Below are 20811 nucleotides of genomic sequence, written 5' to 3'. Positions count from 1 at the left end.
CTGCCTGCTCTGCCACTATATCCTGCTGCCTGCTCTGCCACTATATCCTGCTGCCTGCTCTGCCACTATATCCTGCTGCCTGCTCTACCACTATATCCTGCTGCCTGCTCTGCCACTATATCCTGCTGCCTGCTCTACCACTATATCCTGCTGCCTGCTCTACCACTATATCCTGCTGCCTGCTCTACCACTATACCCTGCTGCCTGCTCTGCCACTATACCCTGCTGCCTGCTCTGCCACTATACCCTGCTGCCTGCTCTACCACTATACCCTGCTGCCTGCTCTACCACTATACCCTGCTGCCTGCTCTGCCACTATACCCTGCTGCCTGCTCTGCCACTATATCCTGCTGCCTGCTCTGCCACTATATCCTGCTGCCTGCTCTACCACTATATCCTGCTGCCTGCTCTACCACTATATCCTGCTGCCTGCTCTACCACTATATCCTGCTGCCTGCTCTACCACTATACCCTGCTGCCTGCTCTGCCACTATACCCTGCTGCCTGCTCTGCCACTATATCCTGCTGCCTGCTCTGCCACTATATCCTGCTGCCTGCTCTGCCACTATATCCTGCTGCCTGCTCTGCCACTATATCCTGCTGCCTGCTCTGCCACTATATCCTGCTGCCTGCTCTGCCACTATATCCTGCTGCCTGCTCTACCACTATATCCTGCTGCCTGCTCTGCCACTATATCCTGCTGCCTGCTCTGCCACTATATCCTGCTGCCTGCTCTGCCACTATATCCTGCTGCCTGCTCTGCCACTATATCCTGCTGCCTGCTCTGCCACTATATCCTGCTGCCTGCTCTGCCACTATATCCTGCTGCCTGCTCTACCACTATATCCTGCTGCCTGCTCTACCACTATATCCTGCTGCCTGCTCTACCACTATATCCTGCTGCCTGCTCTACCACTATACCCTGCTGCCTGCTCTACCACTATACCCTGCTGCCTGCTCTACCACTATACCCTGCTGCCTGCTCTACCACTATATCCTGCTGCCTGCTCTACCACTATATCCTGCTGCCTGCTCTGCCACTATATCCTGCTGCCTGCTCTGCCACTATATCCTGTTGCCTGCTCTACCACTATATCCTGCTGCCTGCTCTGCCACTATATCCTGCTGCCTGCTCTACCACTATATCCTGCTGCCTGCTCTGCCACTATATCCTGCTGCCTGCTCTGCCACTATATCCTGCTGCCTGCTCTACCACTATATCCTGCTGCCTGCTCTGCCACTATATCCTGCTGCCTGCTCTGCCACTATATCCTGCTGCCTGCTCTACCACTATATCCTGCTGCCTGCTCTGCCACTATATCCTGCTGCCTGCTCTACCACTATATCCTGCTGCCTGCTCTGCCACTATATCCTGCTGCCTGCTCTGCCACTATATCCTGCTGCCTGCTCTGCCACTATATCCTGCTGCCTGCTCTGCCACTATATCCTGCTGCCTGCTCTACCACTATATCCTGCTGCCTGCTCTACCACTATATCCTGCTGCCTGCTCTACCACTATATCCTGCTGCCTGCTCTACCACTATACCCTGCTGCCTGCTCTACCACTATACCCTGCTGCCTGCTCTACCACTATACCCTGCTGCCTGCTCTACCACTATATCCTGCTGCCTGCTCTACCACTATATCCTGCTGCCTGCTCTGCCACTCAGTACGGTTCCAATTACTGATCTTTTCATTACACATTTCAAACCCTTCAGCAAATCTTTCTCTTTTGTGGAAGAAAAAAAAAATCAGGGTCTAATTATTTTGTAAATGAAAGCAGAAACATCAGCGGAGGTTTAATTAAAAACCAAACGCCACGGGCTGAGAGGAGCAGAGAGCCACTAACACATTCTGCATGTCTTCAGTGTTGTTTTCTCTCATCTATCTACCGGCACCACACATACGGTTTCTACCGGCACCACACATACGGTTTCTACCGGCACCACACATACGGTTTCTACCGGCACCACACGGTTCCTGCCGGCACCACACGGTTCCTACCGGCACCACACACGGTTTCTACCGGCACCACACACGGTTTCTACCGGCACCACACACGGTTTCTACCGGCACCACACACGGTTTCTGCCGGCACCACACGGTTTCTGCCGGCACCACACGGTTTCTGCCGGCACCACACGGTTTCTACCGGCACCACACGGTTTCTACCGGCACCACACATACGGCTTCTGCCGGCACCACACATACGGTTTCTGCCGGCACCACACACGGTTTCTAACCGGCACCACACGGTTTCTAACCGGCACCACACACGGTTTCTAACCGGCACCACACGGTTTCTAACCGGCACCACACGGTTTCTAACCGGCACCACACGGTTTCTAACCGGCACCACACGGTTTCTAACCGGCACCACACGGTTTCTAACCGGCACCACACGGTTTCTAACCGGCACCACACGGTTTCTACACGTATACTTGGTTGTGGGACGTCAAAGCCTGTTGGAGTGCAAAGCCAGCCAGACAGACAACTGGAGATAGAGCCAGACAACTGGAGATAGAGCCAGACAACTGGAGATAGAGCCAGACAACTGGAGATAGAGCCAGACAACTGGAGATAGAGCCAGACAACTGGAGATAGAGCCAGACAACTGGCGATAGAGCCAGACAACTGGCGATAGAGCCAGACAACTGGAGATAGAGCCAGACAACTGGAGATAGAGCCAGACAATTGGAGATAGAGCCAGACAACTGGAAGTGTGTGTGTGTGTGTGTGTGTGTGTGTGTGTGTGTGTGTGTGTGTGTGTGTGGCCTGGTGGTTAGACTCTATGATGTAGGACGTGTTTCTAACCCGTGTGACAGTGGACAGGTGGTGAACCTAAAGGACAAGGCTGGGAAACACGAGGCTATGGGTTGTTACTGGACAGACTGGGGGTAGGGCCTAGGGGTTAGGCTGTAGGGGGTAGGCTGTAGGGGTTAGGGCCTAGGGGTTAAGCTGTAGGGCCTAGGGGTTAGGCTGTAGGGTCTAGGGGTTAGGCTGTAGGGGTTAGGCTGTAGGGGTTAGGGCCTAGGGGTTAGGCTGTAGGGGTTAGGCTGTAGGGGTTAGGCTGTAGGGGGTAGGCTGTAGGGGTTAGGGCCTAGGGGTTAGGCTGTAGGGGTTAGGCTGTAGGGGTTAGGCTGTAGGGGTTAGGCTGTAGGGGTTAGGCTGTAGGGGGTAGGCTGTAGGGGTTAGGGCCTAGGGGTTAGGCTGTAGGGTCTAGGGGTTAGGGCCTAGGGGTTAGGGCAGGGGTGGGCAAACTTTTTGACTCGCGGGCCACAATGGGTTCTAAAATTTGACAGAGGGGCCGGGCCAGGAGCATTTGGAGGGAGTGTTTGGGCCGGATATACTAAAGCATTAAATGTAGTGTGTGCAAACCTCATAGCACAGTAAGAACACTACAACCCAATTTATTAACTGTCTTTCAAATGTGAAAAATAGCCCTTATCAGTTAATAAATTTGTCTCAAGGAATATGCAAGATATGGCATTTACATACTATTTCGCAGATACCGGGATGAGGAAATGTAAATAGATTAAAATAACATACGCACTGTGATTTATCAAGATTGCGTCTGTTTTTAATAAGTTTCAATCGAAGGTGCAAAGTTAAAGAAATCAACATTTATTGAAAAATGGAATCACTTTCAACATTCAAAACATATTATTACACAACGAAATACTCAAGCTCAATAATATCTACTTGTGTTAAACTCCGCAAAATCATGGATGGATTGTCCTGACCGCGCGCTCTACAAACTCGCCACGGACGCCCTCGCCTTCACGCGCAAACAGTACACGTGTATCGTTGCCAAGCACACAGACATAGGCTGTATTAAATATCCTACCTGCAGCTGAAAATTAAAATTTAAATTAAGAGCGATGTGCGGCGTGTTAATAAAGCTACTGTACCGCTGCTGTGCGTAAATGCGCATTGCTCTTAATTAAAAGACGCACTTCCAAACTTTCCATATGCATTTTTTCATAACACAGCAGAAAAACTCACCATTTCAGTGGGAACAGTGTTGTTGGTCTCCCTTTTTTGCCAGTGCATCAAAGTCTGGAGTTAGTTTTGTTGTGGCAATTCTCGCTTAATGGTGACGTGAAACGAAGTGAAAATTAAAGTGAAATAAAGAGAAATACGCGCCACTCCAACAACGGTCAATGTGTTTTGAGTGCGCCATCTATTGGGGAAACGTGGGCATTGCAGGGAAAGGGGAAAAAAAGGAGGTTTTTACTATAATTTGGACAAGTTCGGCGGGCCGGATTAAAAAGCCTAACGGGCCGTATGTGGCCCGCGGGCCGTAGTTTGCCCATGTCTGGGTTAGGGCCTAGGGGTTAGGCGGTAGGGGTTAGGCTGTAGGGGGTAGGGCCTAGGGGGTAGGGCCTAGGCTGTAGGGCCTAGGTGTTAGGCTGTAGGGCCTAGGGGTTAGGCTGTAGGGTCTAGGGGTTAGGGCCTAGGGGTTAGGGCCTAGGGGTTAGGCGGTAGGGGGTTAGGCTGTAGGGGGTAGGGGTTAGGCTGTAGGGGTTAGGCTGTAGGGGTTAGGCTGTAGGGGTTAGGCTGTAGGGGGTAGGGGTTATGCTGTAGGGGTTAGGCTGTAGGGGTTAGGGGGTAGGCTGTAGGGGTTAGGCTGTAGGGGTTAGGCGGTAGGGGTTAGGCTGTAGGGGGTAGGCTGTAGGGGGTAGGGGTTAGGCTGTAGGGGGTAGGCTGTAGGGGTTAGGGGTAGGGTTTAGGGGTTACGGGGTAGGGCCTAGGCTGTAGGGATTAGGGCAGTATAGTACCTTTGTAGGGAGACTGTTTCTCCTCCTCTTTGGCTCGGCCAGCCAGCTCCAGGAAGTCTTCGATCAGGTCCAGAGAGATCAGAGACTGACTGAACACCAGACTGATGAGGGGATAGAAGACACGTCAACATCACTGGACTGTCATGGTAACCGGACATTTTAAAACACGGAAACCTTCTGAAGCATTTCATTCAAGCACTTCTGGTCTGTTCCACGTCTCCAGAGCTCTGCTCTCTTACACTTTGTCCTCCACCTCCTCGGCCATGCGGAGGATCTCAAACAGCAGCACCATCTTCCCAGAATGCTCCAGGATCTCAGAGTCGGCCTCCGTAACAAACTCTTTGTGCCAATCGGGACTCCTGGTGCCAGGGCTGGAGGCTGGACGCACTGGGGAGAGCAGAGGACAAGGGTTAGAGGTCAGGGCTGGAGGCTGGACGCACTGGGCAGAGCAGAGGACAAGGGTTAGAGGTCAGGGCTGGAGGCTGGACGCACTGGGGAGGGCAGAGGACAAGGGTTAGAGGTCAGGGCTGGAGGCTGGACGCACTGGGGAGGGCAGAGGACAAGGGTTAGAGGTCAGGGCTGGAGGCTGGACGCACTGGGGAGGGCAGAGGACAAGGGTTAGAGGTCAGGGCTGGAGGCTGGACGCACTGGGCAGAGCAGAGGACAAGGGTTAGAGGTCAGGGCTGGAGGCTGGACGCACTGGGCAGGGCAGAGGACAAGGGTTAGAGGTCAGGGCTGGGGGCTGGACGCACTGGGCAGAGCAGAGGACAAGGGTTAGAGGTCAGGGCTGGAGGCTGGACGCACTGGGCAGAGGACAAGGGTTAGAGGTCAGGGCTGGAGGCTGGACGCACTGGGCAGAGCAGAGGACAAGGGTTAGAGGTCAGGGCTGGAGGCTGGACGCACTGGGCAGAGCAGAGGACAAGGGTTAGAGGTCAGGGCTGGAGGCTAGACGCACTGGGCAGAGGACAAGGGTTAGAGGTCAGGGCTGGAGGCTGGACGCACTGGGCAGAGCAGAGGACAAGGGTTAGAGGTCAGGGCTGGAGCAGTGAGCTCAGATGGTTCATGTACATACAGTGTGTTTAGACCCCTTAGATTCCTTCACATTTCATTGTGTTACAAAGTGGGATTCAAATGTATTTAAATGTCTGTTTTTTTTGTTGTCAACAATCTACACAAAATACTTTGTCAAAGTGGAAGACAAATTCAAATCATACTATCTGTTCTACACCAAACCTTTCCATAATACGTTCTAATGTACACCGTAACATGACACCCACACATTTCTAGTCCGGTAACAATCTACAGGTTCTATAATTGTATTTCTATACCTTCCTCCTCTGGCTCCGCCCGGTTGCGGCTGGAGGGGTCTCCTCCCCGGGAGCTGGTGTTCCATTCTTTTATCACCTCCAGAGCATCACTGTCTGAGTCGCTGTCCTTCTTCCTGGCTTTCCCCCGCTTCTTCTTCCTACAGGGGGGGGGGGGGGGGCAGAGCAAGGTTGAATAATGCAGTATGATAGACGTGTTGGGAATATATCTGACATCACTCTGATAGAGTAGATGTGTTGGGAATATATCTGACATCACTCTGATAGAGTAGATGTGTTGGGAATATATCTGACATCACTCTGATAGAGTAGATGTGTTGGGAATATATCTGACATCACTCTGATAGAGTAGATGTCTTGGGAATATATCTGACATCACTCTGATAGAGTAGATGTGTTGGGAATATATCTGACATCACTCTGATATAGTAGATGTCTTGGGAATATATCTGACATCACTCTGATAGAGTAGATGTGTTGGGAATATATCTGACATCACTCTGATATAGTAGATGTCTTGGGAATATATCTGACATCACTCTGATAGAGTAGATGTGTTGGGAATATATCTGACATCACTCTGATATAGTAGATGTCTTGGGAATATATCTGACATCACTCTGATAGAGTAGATGTGTTGGGAATATATCTGACATCACTCTGATATAGTAGATGTGTTGGGAATATATCTGACATCACTCTGATAGAGTAGATGTGTTGGGAATATATCTGACATCACTCTGATATAGTAGATGTGTTGGGAATATATCTGACATCACTCTGATATAGTAGATGTGTTGGGAATATATCTGACATCACTCTGATAGAGTAGATGTGTTGGGAATATATCTGACATCACTCTGATAGAGTAGATGTGTTGGGATGTTTTTTCCTTCCTCTGATCTACACGACGGAGAATACCGCAGAAACATGACGAGTTTACATCCCTGTAAATAACATGTGGTTACTTTTTCTGTTTCTCGTCCTCAGAGGTCATGCTCATAGAAGACTCCTCGGTCTCCGAGGCGATGAACTCTTCCATGCTGTCCTCGTCAAAGTACCCCTAAAACACAAGACACAGTCAGTACCCCTAAAACACAAGACACAGTCAGTACCCCTAAAACACAAGACACAGTCAGTACCCCTAAAACACAAGACACAGTCAGAACCCCTAAAACACAAGACAGTCAGAACCCCTAAAACATAGTCAGTACCCCTAAAACACAGTCAGTACCCCTAAAACACAAGACACAGTCAGAACCCCTAAAACACAGTCAGAACCCCTAAAACACAAGACACAGTCGGAACCCCTAAAACACAGTCAGTACCCCTAAAACACAGTCAGTACCCCTAAAACACAAGACAAAGTCAGTACCCCTAAAACACAAGACACAGTCAGTACCCCTAAAACACAGTCAGTACCCCTAAAACACAGTCAGTACCCCTAAAACACAGTCAGTACCCCTAAAACACAGTCAGTACCCCTAAAACACAAGACAAAGTCAGTACCCCTAAAACACAAGACACAGTCAGTACCCCTAAAACACAGTCAGTACCCCTAAAACACAGTCAGTACCCCTAAAACACAGTCAGTACCCCTAAAACACAAGACACAGTCAGAACCCCTAAAGCACAAGACACAGTCAGTACCCCTAAAACACAGTCAGTACCCCTAAAACACAAGACAGTCAGAACCCCTAAAACACAAGACACAGTCAGTACCCCTAAAACACAAGACAGTCAGAACCCCTAAAACACAAGACACAGTCAGTACCCCTAAAACACAGTCAGTACCCCTAAAACACAGTCAGTACCCCTAAAACACAGTCGGAACCCCTAAAACACAGTCGGAACCCCTAAAACACAGTCGGAACCCCTAAAACACAGTCAGTACCCCTATAACACAAGACACAGTCAGTACCCCTAAAACACAGTCAGTACCCCTAAAACACAAGACACAGTCAGAACCCCTAAAACACAGTCAGTACCCCTAAAACACAAGACACAGTCAGTACCCCTAAAACACAAGACAGTCAGAACCCCTAAAACACAAGACACAGTCAGTACCCCTAAAACACAGTCAGTACCCCTAAAACACAGTCAGTACCCCTAAAACACAGTCGGAACCCCTAAAACACAGTCGGAACCCCTAAAACACAGTCAGTACCCCTATAACACAAGACACAGTCAGTACCCCTAAAACACAGTCAGTACCCCTAAAACACAAGACACAGTCAGAACCCCTAAAACACAGTCAGTACCCCTAAAACACAAGACACAGTCAGAACCCCTAAAACACAGTCAGAACCCCTAAAACACAAGACACAGTCGGAACCCCTAAAACACAGTCAGTACCCCTAAAACACAGTCAGTACCCCTAAAACACAAGACACAGTCAGTACCCCTAAAACACAAGACACAGTCAGTACCCCTAAAACACAGTCAGTACCCCTAAAACAGTCAGTACCCCTAAAACACAGTCAGTACCCCTAAAACACAGTCAGTACCCCTAAAACACAAGACACAGTCAGTACCCCTAAAACACAGTCAGTACCCCTAAAACACAAGACACAGTCAGTACCCCTAAAACACAGTCAGTACCCCTAAAACACAAGACACAGTCAGTACCCCCTAAAACACAAGACACAGTCAGTACCCCTAAAACACAGTCAGTACCCCTAAAGCACAAGACACAGTCAGTACCGCTAAAACACAGTCAGTACCCCTAAAACACAGTCAGTACCCCTAAAACACAAGACACAGTCAGTACCGCTAAAACACAGTCAGTACCCCTAAAACACAAGACACAGTCAGTACCCCTAAAACACAGTCAGTACCCCTAAAACACAGTCAGTACCCCTAAAACACAAGACACAGTCAGTACCCCTAAAACACAAGACACAGTCAGTACCCCTAAAACACAAGACACAGTCAGAACCCCTAAAGCACAAGACACAGTCAGTACCCCTAAAACACAGTCAGTACCCCTAAAACACAGTCGGAACCCCTAAAACACAGTCGGAACCCCTAAAACACAGTCGGAACCCCTAAAACACAGTCGGAACCACTAAAACACAGTCAGTACCCCTAAAACACAGTCAGTACCCCTAAAACACAAGACACAGTCGGAACCCCTAAAACACAGTCGGAACCCCTAAAACACAGTCGGAACCCCTAAAACACAGTCGGAACCCCTAAAACACAGTCGGAACCCCTAAAACACAGTCAGTACCCCTAAAACACAGTCGGAACCCCTAAAACACAGTCGGAACCCCTAAAACACAGTCGGAACCCCTAAAACACAGTCAGTACCCCTAAAACACAGTCAGTACCCCCAAAACACAAGACACACAGTCAGAACCCCTAAAACACAAGACACAGTCAGTACCCCTAAAACACAAGACACAGTCAGTACCCCTAAAACACAGTCAGTACCCCTAAAACACAAGACACAGTCAGTACCCCTAAAACACAAGACACAGTCAGAACCCCTAAAACACAGTCAGTACCCCTAAAACACAAGACACAGTCAGAAGGAGAAAGACAGCCGGGTGAGGGGAGAGACAGACAGCCGGGTGAGGGGAGAGACAGACAGCCGGGTGAGGGGAGAGACAGACAGCCGGGTGAGGGGAGAGACAGACAGCCGGGTGAGGGGAGTAAGACAGCCGGGTGAAGGGAGACAGACAGCCGGGTGAGACAGACAGCCGGGTGAGGGGAGACAGACAGCCGGGTGAGGGGGAGACAGACAGCCGGGTGAGGGGGGAGACAGACAGCCGGGTGAGGGGAGACAGACAGCCGGGTGAGGGGAGACAGACAGCCGGGTGAGGGGAGACAGACAGCCGGGTGAGGGGAGACAGACAGCCGGGTGAGGGGAGACAGACAGCCGTGTGAGGGGGGAGACAGACAGCCGGGTGAGGCGGGAGACAGACAGCCGGGTGAGGGGAGACAGACAGCCGGGTGAGGGGAGACAGACAGCCGGGTGAGGGGAGACAGACAGCCGGGTGAGGGGAGACAGACAGCCGGGTGAGGGGAGACAGACAGCCGGGTGAGGGGAGACAGACAGCCGGGTGAGGGGGGAGTAAGACAACCGGGTGAAGGGAGACAGACAGCCGGGTGAAGGGAGACAGACAGCCGGGTGAGGGGGGAGAGACAGCCGGGTGAGGGGGGAGTAAGACAGCCCGGGTGAAGGGAGACAGACAGCCGGGTGAAGGGAGACAGACAGCCGGGTGAGGGGGGAGAGACAGCCGGGTGAAGGGAGACAGACAGCCGGGTGAGGGGGGAGAGACAGCCGGGTGAGGGGGGAGAGACAGCCGGGTGAAGGGAGACAGACAGCCGGGTGAAGGGAGACAGACAGCCGGGTGAGGGGAGACAGACAGCCGGGTGAAGGGAGACAGACAGCCGGGTGAAGGGGGAGAGACAGCCGGGTGAGGGGGAGACAGCCGGGTGAGGGGGGAGACAGCCGGGTGAGGGGAGACAGACAGCCGGGTGAAGGGAGACAGACAGCCGGGTGAAGGGAGACAGACAGCCGGGTGAGGGGGGAGAGACAGCCGGGTGAAGGGAGACAGACAGCCGGGTGAAGGGAGACAGACAGCCGGGTGAGGGGAGACAGACAGCCGGGTGAAGGGAGACAGACAGCCGGGTGAAGGGGGAGAGACAGCCGGGTGAGGGGGAGACAGCCGGGTGAGGGGGGAGACAGCCGGGTGAAGGGAGACAGACAGCCGGGTGAGGGGAGACAGACAGCCGGGTGAAGGGAGACAGACAGCCGGGTGAAGGGAGACAGACAGCCGGGTGAAGGGAGACAGACAGCCGGGTGAAGGGAGACAGACAGCCGGGTGAGGGGAGACAGACAGCCGGGTGAAGGGGGAGAGACAGCCGGGTGAGGGGAAAGACAGACAGCCGGGTGAGGGGGGAGACAGACAGCCGGGTGAAGGGAGACAGACAGCCGGGTGAAGGGAGACAGACAGCCGGGTGAGGGGGGAGAGACAGCCGGGTGAAGGGAGACAGACAGCCGGGTGAAGGGAGACAGACAGCCGGGTGAAGGGAGACAGACAGCCGGGTGAGGGGGGAGAGACAGCCGGGTGAAGGGAGACAGACAGCCGGGTGAAGGGAGACAGACAGCCGGGTGAGGGGGAGACAGACAGCCGGGTGAGGGGAGACAGACAGCCGGGTGAGGGGGGACAGACAGCCGGGTGAAGGGGGGACAGACAGCCGGGTGAGGGAAGACAGACAGACGGGTGAAGGGAGACAGACAGCCGGGTGAAGGGAGACAGACAGCCGGGTGAAGGGAGACAGACAGCCGGGTGAGGGGAGACAGACAGACGGGTGAAGGGAGACAGACAGCCGGGTGAAGGGAGACAGACAGCCGGGTGAAGGGAGACAGACAGCCGGGTGAGGGGAGACAGACAGACGGGTGAAGGGAGACAGACAGCCGGGTGAAGGGAGACAGACAGCCGGGTGAGGGGGAGACAGACAGCCGGGTGAGGGGAGACAGACAGCCGGGTGAAGGGAGACAGACAGCCGGGTGAGGGGGAGACAGACAGCCGGGTGAGGGGGAGACAGACAGCCGGGTGAAGGGAGACAGACAGCCGGGTGAGGGGGAGACAGACAGCCGGGTGAGGGGAGACAGACAGCCGGGTGAGGGGAGACAGACAGCCGGGTGAGGGGGGACAGACAGCCGGGTGAAGGGGGGACAGACAGCCGGGTGAGGGGAGACAGACAGACGGGTGAAGGGAGACAGACAGCCGGGTGAAGGGAGACAGACAGCCGGTTGAGGGGGGACAGACAGCCGGGTGAAGGGGGGACAGACAGCCGGGTGAGGGGAGACAGACAGACGGGTGAAGGGAGACAGACAGACGGGTGAAGGGAGACAGACAGCCGGGTGAAGGGAGACAGACAGCCGGGTGAAGGGAGACAGACAGCCGGGTGAGGGGGGACAGACAGCCGGGTGAAGGGGGGACAGACAGCCGGGTGAGGGGAGACCTTGTTCTCCTTGCTGATGTAGTCCAGCTGCAGGCACCAGGGATGGGTCCAGATTCTGCTGAGCACCTGGAAGTCCTGGAACAGTTTGGTCCCGGCTCGACCCCGACCCCCCTCCACCACGTTCCCCGCACCTGCCCCACAGAGACAGAGCGAGACAGAGAGGTGCGTGAGAGAGGGAAGGACGTGTTTTTCATACCCACCACAGCTGCAGCTGAAGAAGGTACCACTCCCATCAACACCAGAACAATCAGAGAGACGTAACACTTCAACAAATACACTCTGAAACACAGCCTTTGGTATGGTACTATAATCACGGTTGTTTTGGGGTTCTCTGTTCCTTTCTACTCGTTTTTAGATTTTGATTTGAAATTCAGTTGATTTACTAGTTTTTATGATGAAACATTTATATTTATTTTGTATTTAATTTAGTGTTAGGGACATAAAGTAGCGTTATGCATGAGAGGCTCAGAGCCATTTGAGCCGGGCCCCCCCCACCCCCTATAGCAGGGCTACCCCGGCCCCCCCCCCCCCTATAGCAGGGCTACCCCGGCCCCCCCCCTATAGCAGGGCTACCCCGGCCCCCTCCCTATAGCAGGGCTACCCCGGGCCCCCCCCCTATAGCAGGGCTACCCCGGGCCCCCCCCCCCTCTAGCAGGGCTACCTCGGGGCCCCCCTCTAGCAGGGCTACCTCGGGGCCCCCCTCTAGCAGGGCTACCTCGGGGCCCCCCTCCAGCAGGGCTACCTCGGGGCCCCCCTCTAGCAGGGCTACCTCGGGGCCCCTCTATACTATTTGAGAAGGTCAGGTAACACGAACTTCCTGTGGCAAAGGACCCGGATGGATATTGTCATATATCGGCAGAAAATTACAATTGGCTCAGAACAGGGCAGCACAGTTGGCCCTTGGATGTTTAACTGTGAAGCAACACAAACATACACACAGATTTTGTATAACTGCCTTCATTTTGCTGGACCGCAGGAAGAGTAGCTGCTGCCTTGGCAGGAACTAATGGGGATCCATAATAAACCCCAGGAAGAGTAGCTGCTGCCTTGGCAGGAACTAATGGGGATCCATAATAAACCCCAGGAAGAGTAGCTGCTGCCTTGGCAGGAACTAATGGGGATCCATAATAAACCCCAGGAAGAGTAGCTGCTGCCTTGGCAGGAACTAATGGGGATCCATAATAAACCCCATGAAGAGTAGCTGCTGCCTTGGTTAGAAACTAATGGGGATCCATAATAAACCCCAGGAAGAGTAGCTGCTGCCTTGGCAGGAACTAATGGGGATCCATAATAAACCCCAGGAAGAGTAGCTGCTGCCTTGGCAGGAAGTAATGGGGATCCATAATAAACCCCAGGAAGAGTAGCTGCTGCCTTGGCAGGAAGTAATGGGGATCCATAATAAACCCCAGGAAGAGTAGCTGCTGCCTTGGCAGGAAGTAATGGGGATCCATAATAAACCCCAGGAAGAGTAGCTGCTGCCTTGGTTAGAAACTAATGGGGATCCATAATAAACCCCAGGAAGAGTAGCTGCTGCCTTGACAGGAACTAATGGGGATCCATAATAAACCCCAGGAAGAGTAGCTGCTGCCTTGGCAAGAACTAATGGGGATCCATAATAAACCCCAGGAAGAGTAGCTGCTGCCTTGACAGGAACTAATGGGGATCCATAATAAACCCCAGGAAGAGGAGCTGCTGCCTTGGCAGGAACTAATGGGGATCCATAATAAACCCCAGGAAGAGTAGCTGCTGCCTTGGCAGGAACTAATGGGGATCCATAATAAACCCCAGGAAGAGTAGCTGCTGCCTTGACAGGAACTAATGGGGATCCATAATAAACCCCAGGAAGAGTAGCTGCTGCCTTGGCAGGAACTAATGGGGATCCATAATACACCCCAGGAAGAGTTGCTGCTGCCTTGGCAGGAACTAATGGGGATCCATAATAAACCCCAGGAAGAGTAGCTGCTGCCTTGGTTAGAAACTAATGGGGATCCATAATAAACCCCAGGAAGAGTAGCTGCTGCCTTGACAGGAACTAATGGGGATCCATAATAAACCCCAGGAAGAGTAGCTGCTGCCTTGACAGGAACTAATGGGGATCCATAATAAACCCCAGGAAGAGTAGCTGCTGCCTTGGCAGGAACTAATGGGGATCCATAATAAACCACAGGAAGAGTAGCTGCTGCCTTGGCAGGAACTAATGGGGATCCATAATAAACCCCAGGAAGAGTAGCTGCTGCATTGGCAGGAACTAATGGGGATCTATAATAAACCCCAGGAAGAGTAGCTGCTGCCTTGGCAGGAACTAATGGGGATCCATAATAAACACCAGGAATAGTAGCTGCTGCCTTGGCAGGAACTAATGGGGACCCATAATAAACCCCAGGAAGAGTAGCTGCTGCCTTGGCAGGAACTAATGGGGACCCATAATAAACCCCAGGAAGAGTAGCTGCTGCCTTGGCAGGAACTAATGGGGACCCATAATAAACCCCAGGAAGAGTAGCTGCTGCCTTGGCAGGAACTAATGGGGATCCATAATAAACCCCAGGAAGAGTAGCTGCTGCCTTGACAGGAACTAATGGGGATCCATAATAAACCCCAGGAAGAGTAGCTGCTGCCTTGGCAGGAACTAATGGGGATCCATAATAAACCCCAGGAAGAGTAGCTGCTGCCTTGGCAGGAACTAATGGGGATCCATAATAAACCCCAGGAAGAGTAGCTGCTGCATTGGCAGGAACTAATGGGGATCTATAATAAACCCCAGGAAGAGTAGCTGCTGCCTTGGCAGGAACTAATGGGGATCCATAATAAACACCAGGAATAGTAGCTGCTGCCTTGGCAGGAACTAATGGGGACCCATAATAAACCCCAGGAAGAGTAGCTGCTGCCTTGGCAGGAACTAATGGGGACCCATAATAAACCCCAGGAAGAGTAGCTGCTGCCTTGGCAGGAACTAATGGGGACCCATAATAAACCCCAGGAAGAGTAGCTGCTGCCTTGGCAGGAACTAATGGGGATCCATAATAAACCCCAGGAAGAGTAGCTGCTGCCTTGGCAGGAACTAATGGGGATCCATAATAAACCCCAGGAAGAGTAGCTGCTGCCTTGGCAGGAACTAATGGGGATCCATAATAAACCCCAGGAAGAGTTGCTGCTGCCTTGGCAGGAACTAATGGGGATCCATAATAAACCCCAGGAAGATTAGCTGCTGCCTTGGCAGGAACTAATGGGGATCCATAATAAACCCCAGGAAGAGTAGCTGCTGCCTTGGCAGGAACTAATGGGGACCCATAATAAACCCCAGGAAGAGAAGCTGCTGCTTTGGCAGGAACTAAATGGGGACCCATAATAAACCCCAGGAAGAGAAGCTGCTGCTTTGGCAGGAACTAATGGGGATCCATAATAAACCCCAGGAAGAGTAGCTGCTGCCTTGGCAGGAACTAATGGGGATCCATAATAAACCCCAGGAAGAGTAGCTGCTGCTTTGGCAGGCACTAATGGGGATCCATAATAAATACAAATACACATAGAGAGACAGTCTACTGTAGACCTAAAGCTGGACAGACAGCCAGTCTACCGTAGACCTAAAGCTGGTCAGACAGCCAGTCTACCGTAGACCTAAAGCTGGACAGACAGCCAGTCTACCGTAGACCTAAAGCTGGACAGACAGCCAGTCTACTGTAGACCTAAAGCTGGTCAGACAGCCAGTCTACCGTAGACCTAAAGCTGGTCAGACAGCCAGTCTACCGTAGACCTAAAGCTGGACAGACAGCCAGTCTACTGTAGACCTAAAGCTGGACAGACAGCCAGTCTACTGTAGACCTAAAACTGGTCAGACAGCCAGTCTACTGTAGACCTAAAGCTGGACAGACAGCCAGTCTACCGTAGACCTAAAACTGGTCAGACAGCCAGTCTACCGTAGACCTAAAGCTGGAGAGACAGCCAGTCTACTGTAGACCTAAAGCTGGACAGACAGCCAGTCTACTGTAGACCTAAAGCTGGACAGACAGCCAGTCTACCGTAGACCTAAAGCTGGAGAGACAGCCAGTCTACCGTAGACCTAAAGCTGGACAGACAGCCAGTCTACCGTAGACCTAAAGATGGACATACAGCCAGTCTACCGTAGACCTAAAGCTGGAGAGACAGCCAGTCTACCGTAGACCTAAAGCTGGTCAGACAGCCAGTCTACCGTAGACCTAAAGCTGGACAGACAGCCAGTCTACCGTAGACCTAAAGATGGACATACAGCCAGTCTACCGTAGACCTAAAGCTGGAGAGACAGCCAGTCTACCGTAGACCTAAAGCTGGAGAGACAGCCAGTCTACTGTAGACCTAAAGCTGGTCAGACAGCCAGTCTACTGTAGACCTAAAGATGGACATACAGCCAGTCTACCGTAGACCTAAAGCTGGACAGACAGCCAGTCTACTGTAGACCTAAAGCTGGTCAGACAGCCAGTCTACCGTAGACCTAAAGCTGGTCAGACAGCCAGTCTACCGTAGACCTAAAGCTGGACAGACAGCCAGTCTACTGTAGACCTAAAGCTGGTCAGACAGCCAGTCTACTGTAGACCTAAAGCTGGTCAGACAGCCAGTCTACTGTAGACCTAAAGCTGGTCAGACAGCCAGTCTACTGTAGACCTAAAGCTGGTCAGACAGCCAGTCTACCGTAGACCTAAAGCTGGTCAGACAGCCAGTCTACTGTAGACCTAAAGCTGGTCAGACAGCCAGTCTACTGTAGACCTAAAGCTGGTCAGACAGCCAGTCTACTGTAGACCTAAAGCTGGTCAGACAGCCAGTCTACTGTAGACCTAAAGCTGGTCAGACAGCCAGTCTACTGTAGACCTAAAGCTGGAGAGACAGCCAGTCTACTGTAGACCTAAAGCTGGACAGACAGCCAGTCTACTGTAGACCTAAAGCTGGACAGACAGCCAGTCTACCGTAGACCTAAAGCTGGAGAGACAGCCAGTCTACCGTAGACCTAAAGCTGGACAGACAGCCAGTCTACCGTAGACCTAAAGATGGACATACAGCCAGTCTACCGTAGACCTAAAGCTGGAGAGACAGCCAGTCTACCGTAGACCTAAAGCTGGACAGACAGCCAGTCTACCGTAGACCTAAAGATGGACATACAGCCAGTCTACCGTAGACCTAAAGCTGGAGAGACAGCCAGTCTACCGTAGACCTAAAGCTGGTCAGACAGCCAGTCTACCGTAGACCTAAAGCTGGACAGACAGCCAGTCTACCGTAGACCTAAAGATGGACATACAGCCAGTCTACCGTAGACCTAAAGCTGGAGAGACAGCCAGTCTACCGTAGACCTAAAGCTGGAGAGACAGCCAGTCTACTGTAGACCTAAAGCTGGTCAGACAGCCAGTCTACTGTAGACCTAAAGATGGACATACAGCCAGTCTACCGTAGACCTAAAGCTGGACAGACAGCCAGTCTACTGTAGACCTAAAGCTGGTCAGACAGCCAGTCTACCGTAGACCTAAAGCTGGTCAGACAGCCAGTCTACCGTAGACCTAAAGCTGGACAGACAGCCAGTCTACTGTAGACCTAAAGCTGGACAGACAGCCAGTCTACTGTAGACCTAAAGCTGGTCAGACAGCCAGTCTACTGTAGACCTAAAGCTGGTCAGACAGCCAGTCTACTGTAGACCTAAAGCTGGTCAGACAGCCAGTCTACTGTAGACCTAAAGCTGGACAGACAGCCAGTCTACTGTAGACCTAAAGCTGGTCAGACAGCCAGTCTACTGTAGACCTAAAGCTGGTCAGACAGCCAGTCTACTGTAGACCTAAAGCTGGTCAGACAGCCAGTCTACTGTAGACCTAAAGCTGGTCAGACAGCCAGTCTACCGTAGACCTAAAGCTGGTCAGACAGCCAGTCTACTGTAGACCTAAAGCTGGTCAGACAGCCAGTCTACTGTAGACCTAAAGCTGGTCAGACAGCCAGTCTACTGTAGACCTAAAGCTGGTCAGACAGCCAGTCTACTGTAGACCTAAAGCTGGTCAGACAGCCAGTCTACTGTAGACCTAAAGCTGGTCAGACAGCCAGTCTACTGTAGACCTAAAGCTGGTCAGACAGCCAGTCTACTGTAGACCTAAAGCTGGTCAGACAGCCAGTCTACTGTAGACCTAAAGCTGGTCAGACAGCCAGTCTACTGTAGACCTAAAGCTGGTCAGACAGCCAGTCTACTGTAGACCTAAAGCTGGAGACTTCTCTCCCTTTTTCCTTCCCTCTCTTCCTCCCCCCTTCCCTCTCTTCCCCCCAGGCGCCTGGGGCCTGCTGTCAGCTGTAACAGCATGCTGTGTTGGGATGCACCACAGGGTAGTCGGACCAAAGTGGAGAAAATTCAGACCTCCGAATCCGAATCGCCCAGATTACCCCCCTCCCTCCCTCCCTCTTAAAACACACAGAAGTACAATGTTACACTAGATGGGATAGGGGTTAGTATGTACCTGTTAAGTGCTCCAGGTAGTGTCGGTATAGAGTACACTAGATGGGATAGGGGTTAGTATGTACCTGTTAAGTGCTCCAGGTAGTGTCGGTATAGAGTACACTAGATGGGATAGGGGTTAGTATGTACCTGTTAAGTGCTCCAGGTAGTGTCGGTATAGAGTACACTAGATGGGATAGGGGTTAGTATGTACCTGTTAAGTGCTCCAGGTAGTGTCGGTATAGAGTACACTAGATGGGATAGGGGTTAGTATGTACCTGTTAAGTGCTCCAGGTAGTGTCGGTATAGAGTACACTAGATGGGATAGGGGTTAGTATGTAGCTGTTAAGTGCTCCAGGTAGTGTCGGTATAGAGTACACTAGATGGGATAGGGGTTAGTATGTAGCTGTTAAGTGCTCCAGGTAGTGTCGGTATAGAGTACACTAGATGGGATAGGGGTTAGTATGTAGCTGTTAAGTGCTCCAGGTAGTGTCGGTATAGAGTACACTAGATGGGATAGGGGTTAGTATGTACCTGTTAAGTGCTCCAGGTAGTGTCGGTATAGAGTACACTGGATGGGTGTGACTCTGACGGACACAACGTACTCATGTTTAGGAGGCAGGAACTTGGTCAGGGCAGAGTAGTCTCTTCTCTGGAGAAAGAGGAGAGAGAGACGAGTAAACACACAGTAGTCTCTCCTCTGGAGAAAGAGGAGAGAGAGACGAGTAAACACACAGTAGTCTCTCTGGAGAAAGAGGAGAGAGAGACGAGTAAACACACAGTAGTCTCTCCTCTGGAGAAAGAGGAGAGAGAGACAAGTAAACACACAGTAGTCTCTTCTCTGGAGAAAGAGGAGAGAGAGACGAGTAAACACACAGTAGTCTCTCCTCTGGAGAAAGAGGAGAGAGAGAGACAAGTAAACACACAGTAGTCTCTCCTCTGAGAAGGGAGGGACACAGTCAAAGAGCGACAATCAAAGAAAACAATCTGTCATTGGAAACATCCTGAGCGATATCAGTCAGAAATATTTATTCTAGTGTCAAAATGGGCTACAAAGTGGAGAACAGTTTGGTCATAAAGTCCGTCTCATCCAAACCGGAGATTTGCAGGGTAAAGTGGTATCCACAAGTTCATCTGACTCTGGACAAGTAGATAAAGGGACTCATTGCCAAAATACCAAGGTATCACTTTAAAGTACCATTTCCTGCAAAATGGAAATGGATCCGTGGGCCTACAAAATGGAGTCTGTGGGCCGCCAGTTACCCAGTGTTACCTGTACACATCCATTGAGCATCTCGTAGAGGATGTGAGCCCTCTTCTTCATGATCCGTACATCCTGGTCCGTGGAGTCTGCTGCCTGCCCGTTCTGGATGGGGTTGACGAAGCGGTTCCTGAACTCCTTCACTGACCCCAGCAGGTTCTCCTTGATGAAGTTCACCATGCAGTGGTCTGGACAGGGAAAACACACATTGGTACACTTCCAAATATACATTAGTATCATAACTATTCATCCTCCTTGGATTTATTCACATGTTGTTGTGTTACAAAGTGAGATTAAAATGGATTTAATTGTCATTTTTTTGGTCGACCATCTAAACAAAATACTGAAATGTAAAAATAAATAAAAAATAAATGAGAAATAAACTAATATAGCTTGATTAGATCAGTATTCACCCCGTGTGTGAATACATGTTCGAGACACCTTTGGCAGTGATTACAGCTGTGAGTCTTCTTAGGTAAGTCTCATAAGAGCTTTGCACACCTGTATTGTGCAATATTTTCCCATAATTATTTTTTTAAATTCTTCAAGCTCAGTCAAGATTTAAAGATGCAATATGTAGAAATCGCTCTGCCATTTCCTGGTAGCTAAAATTCGAATAGTTCACCTAATTCCATTTGTAGAATTTGCTTTTGTCTTTGAATTTATGAAGTATTGTGTCAATGAATGACAACAACAACAAAAATCACATTTAAATCAATTTCAATCCCTCTCGGTAAAGGAACAAAATGTGAAAACATTTCTTGGGTATGAATACCTAAGATACCCTGAATATAGACAGGATGCTAGTATGTCACGGAGCGTCCTGTACATCAAGCTGTCTCACTACAGAAACAGGAGATGGACTCCTGCCCTACGGGCCGTTCTGGTTCACTCTACAGAAACAGGAGATGGACTCCTGCCCTACGGGCCGTTCTGGTTCACTCTACAGAAACAGGAGATGGACTCCTGCCCTACGGGCCATTCTGGTTCCCTCTACAGAAACAGGAGATGGACTCCTGCCCTACGGGCCGT

General features: G+C 51.3%; 1 protein-coding gene across 11 annotated transcripts in view; it reads right to left on the bottom strand.

Moving 5' to 3' along the window:
- The window catches only part of LOC139574856 (transcriptional regulator ATRX-like), a 125005-nt gene that overhangs the window by 41298 nt on the left and 62896 nt on the right, over positions 1 to 20811 (bottom strand). For all 11 annotated transcript variants that reach the window (XM_071399814.1, XM_071399820.1, XM_071399817.1 and 8 more), the window contains 7 exons: positions 19792 to 19967; positions 19053 to 19170; positions 12086 to 12216; positions 7075 to 7169; positions 6110 to 6246; positions 5021 to 5168; positions 4782 to 4882 (listed from right to left, as the gene is read on the bottom strand). In XM_071399814.1, the coding sequence (XP_071255915.1) occupies positions 4782 to 4882; positions 5021 to 5168; positions 6110 to 6246; positions 7075 to 7169; positions 12086 to 12216; positions 19053 to 19170; positions 19792 to 19967 (906 nt within the window). The remainder of the gene's footprint in view (positions 1 to 4781; positions 4883 to 5020; positions 5169 to 6109; positions 6247 to 7074; positions 7170 to 12085; positions 12217 to 19052; positions 19171 to 19791; positions 19968 to 20811) is intronic.

Source organism: Salvelinus alpinus, chromosome 4, assembly GCF_045679555.1.
Source record: "Salvelinus alpinus chromosome 4, SLU_Salpinus.1, whole genome shotgun sequence".
NCBI classification, from domain to species: Eukaryota; Metazoa; Chordata; class Actinopteri; order Salmoniformes; family Salmonidae; genus Salvelinus; species Salvelinus alpinus.
The sequence above is the reverse complement of the archived record's forward strand: the minus strand, read 5'-3'. Positions and strand labels throughout refer to the sequence as shown.